The 2,147-nt window shown below is 39.0% G+C and overlaps 1 protein-coding gene across 1 annotated transcript; it reads left to right on the forward strand.

The window, feature by feature from the left end:
• Positions 1-567: 567 nt before the first annotated feature.
• On the forward strand, positions 568-1,854 carry LOC106879754 (uncharacterized). The gene is made up of 2 exons (XM_014929433.1): positions 568-930; positions 1,453-1,854. Exons 1-2 carry the CDS (start codon positions 568-570, stop codon positions 1,852-1,854), a joined length of 765 nt encoding a protein of 254 aa, XP_014784919.1.
• The last annotated feature ends 293 nt before the right edge of the window (positions 1,855-2,147 follow it).

Consider the following 2,147-nt stretch of genomic DNA (forward strand, 5'->3'; position numbering starts at 1 on the left):
GGTGGTCATATATTTCTGAAAAAATCCAAACAGCGTATAACAGTAAAAACCTGAAAACAGTATATCACTTGATCGGACAAGTGTTTGGTCCTCGGTCTTCATCTGTGGTACCACTCAATTCTAAAGACAGCTGCTTTCTCTTCAAGGATCATGATGAAATGTTGGATTGAGCACTTCACTGATCTCTTTTATAATTCTTCAGTTATTGATGAAAATGTCATCAGTAATCTGCCCCAAAAGGATATCATTCATGAGATGATAGAACATCCAACTATAGATGAGATCAAAAAAACAATAAAAAAAATTAAATACTGAGAAGCACCAAGTCTTAACGGTATTCCAGTTAAAATTCTCCTCCACGGGGGTAATAGGCTTGCTGTAGGGATCCACAATCTAGTATCAGACATCTGGTTAGGTGCTCCTGTTCCCCAGGACTGGGTTGATGCCATTTTAATTTCATTGTTCAAAGGAAAAGAATCCAAATCCGAGTGTGACAATTACAGAGGTATAAGCCTGCTTAAAATAGTCGGTAAGGTTTTAACAAAGCTTTTACTTAATCGACTAACAATGTGGATATGCCCCTCTGTCATTCCGGAGAGTCAGTGTGGTTTTAGATCAAGTCGTGGCACAATGGACATGATTTTTTCTGCTCGTCAACTCCAAGATAAATGCATCGAACATCGCATAGCTCTTTACCAGGTATTTGTCGATTTAACAAAATCCTTCTACACTGTCAATAGGACCTTTCTCTGGACCATTCTTGGTAAACTTGGATGTCCACCTCAATTTGTCAACTTGTCTAAGCAACTTCATAGTGATATGAAAGCCCGTCTTAACTTCAATAGGTCACTATCGGAACCAATTTCCATTGAAAACGGAGTTAAACAAGGTGATATTGCTGCTCCAACACTTTTTCCCATATATTTTGCTGTAACTATCTTGCACGCTTTCCAAGACTGATATCGGTGTCTATATTCGCTTCAGAATCACAGCAAGGTCTTTGATGTTAAACGCTTTAAAGCAAAGTCGAAGACATTCCTGGCCCTTGTTCGAGAGCTCATTTATGCTGATGATGTAGTTCTCGTTGCTCACACCGAGGAGGACATACAGGCTATATTGGAGCTCTTCTCTAGAGCTTGTATTGCTTTTGGACTTACCATCAGTCTAAAAAAAACAAAGAATATGTTCTTTCAGCCACCAGGCAAACTCTATGTGGAACCTAACATCTTTGTCCAAGGTACAAGATTAGATGTGGTTGAATCGTTCATCTACCTTGGCAGGTATCTCTAAAGATGGATCCTTTGATTCTGAAATAAACCCGAGAATTGAAAAAGCCAGAAAAGTATTTGGGAGGCTTGAAAATCGTATTTGGTCTGATAGAGTATCACCTTCAAAATCAAGCTTAGTATCTATGAATCTTGAATTTTAACGGTCTTCTTGTATTCTTCTGAGACCTGGACAACATATCAGCGCCACATCAAGGCTTTAGAGAGATTCCATCAGACTTGCCTAAGGCGGATACTAGACATCAAATGGAAGTCTTTAACACTAGACACTGTTGTTCTTCAGCAAGCTAACACACCCAGTATTGAAATGATCCTCATACGCAGTCAGATGCGTTTGGTTGGGCACCTTGCTAGGATGCAGGATGACAGGTTGCCAAAGCAGTTGTTTTACGGGGAGTTGCAGCGTGGCAAACGTCCGAGACATAACCCTAAGAAACGTTTTAGGGATGCTGTTGAAAGCAACCTTAAGGCTCTTAATGTGAAAGTTGAAGACTGGGAGCAGATGACGCAAGATCGATCGGTTTGGAAACAAATGATTTACAATAGATGTAAAGCATTTGAAGCTTGAAGATTTGAACAATCTATCTTGAAACGAGCACTTCGTAGACAAGACTTAACTACAATCCCAGACAATATTTGTAATATCTGCAGTAGAGTTTGTTTGTTAAGAGCAAGACTTGCTAGTCATATAAGTTCTCATGACAGCATTTATTATTGAAGAGATGGCCTTCTTCTGTAAAGGAGGGGCAATTATTGCATATATATATAGAAGGAAATATGCGTAAATTTTACCGGTGAGTGTGTTAAATTATAAGGCACTAAAAGAGAATGACTCTACCCAGACACAACAGTATATATATA

This window comes from Octopus bimaculoides, chromosome 10 (assembly GCF_001194135.2).
Source record: "Octopus bimaculoides isolate UCB-OBI-ISO-001 chromosome 10, ASM119413v2, whole genome shotgun sequence".
NCBI classification, from domain to species: domain Eukaryota; kingdom Metazoa; phylum Mollusca; class Cephalopoda; order Octopoda; family Octopodidae; genus Octopus; species Octopus bimaculoides.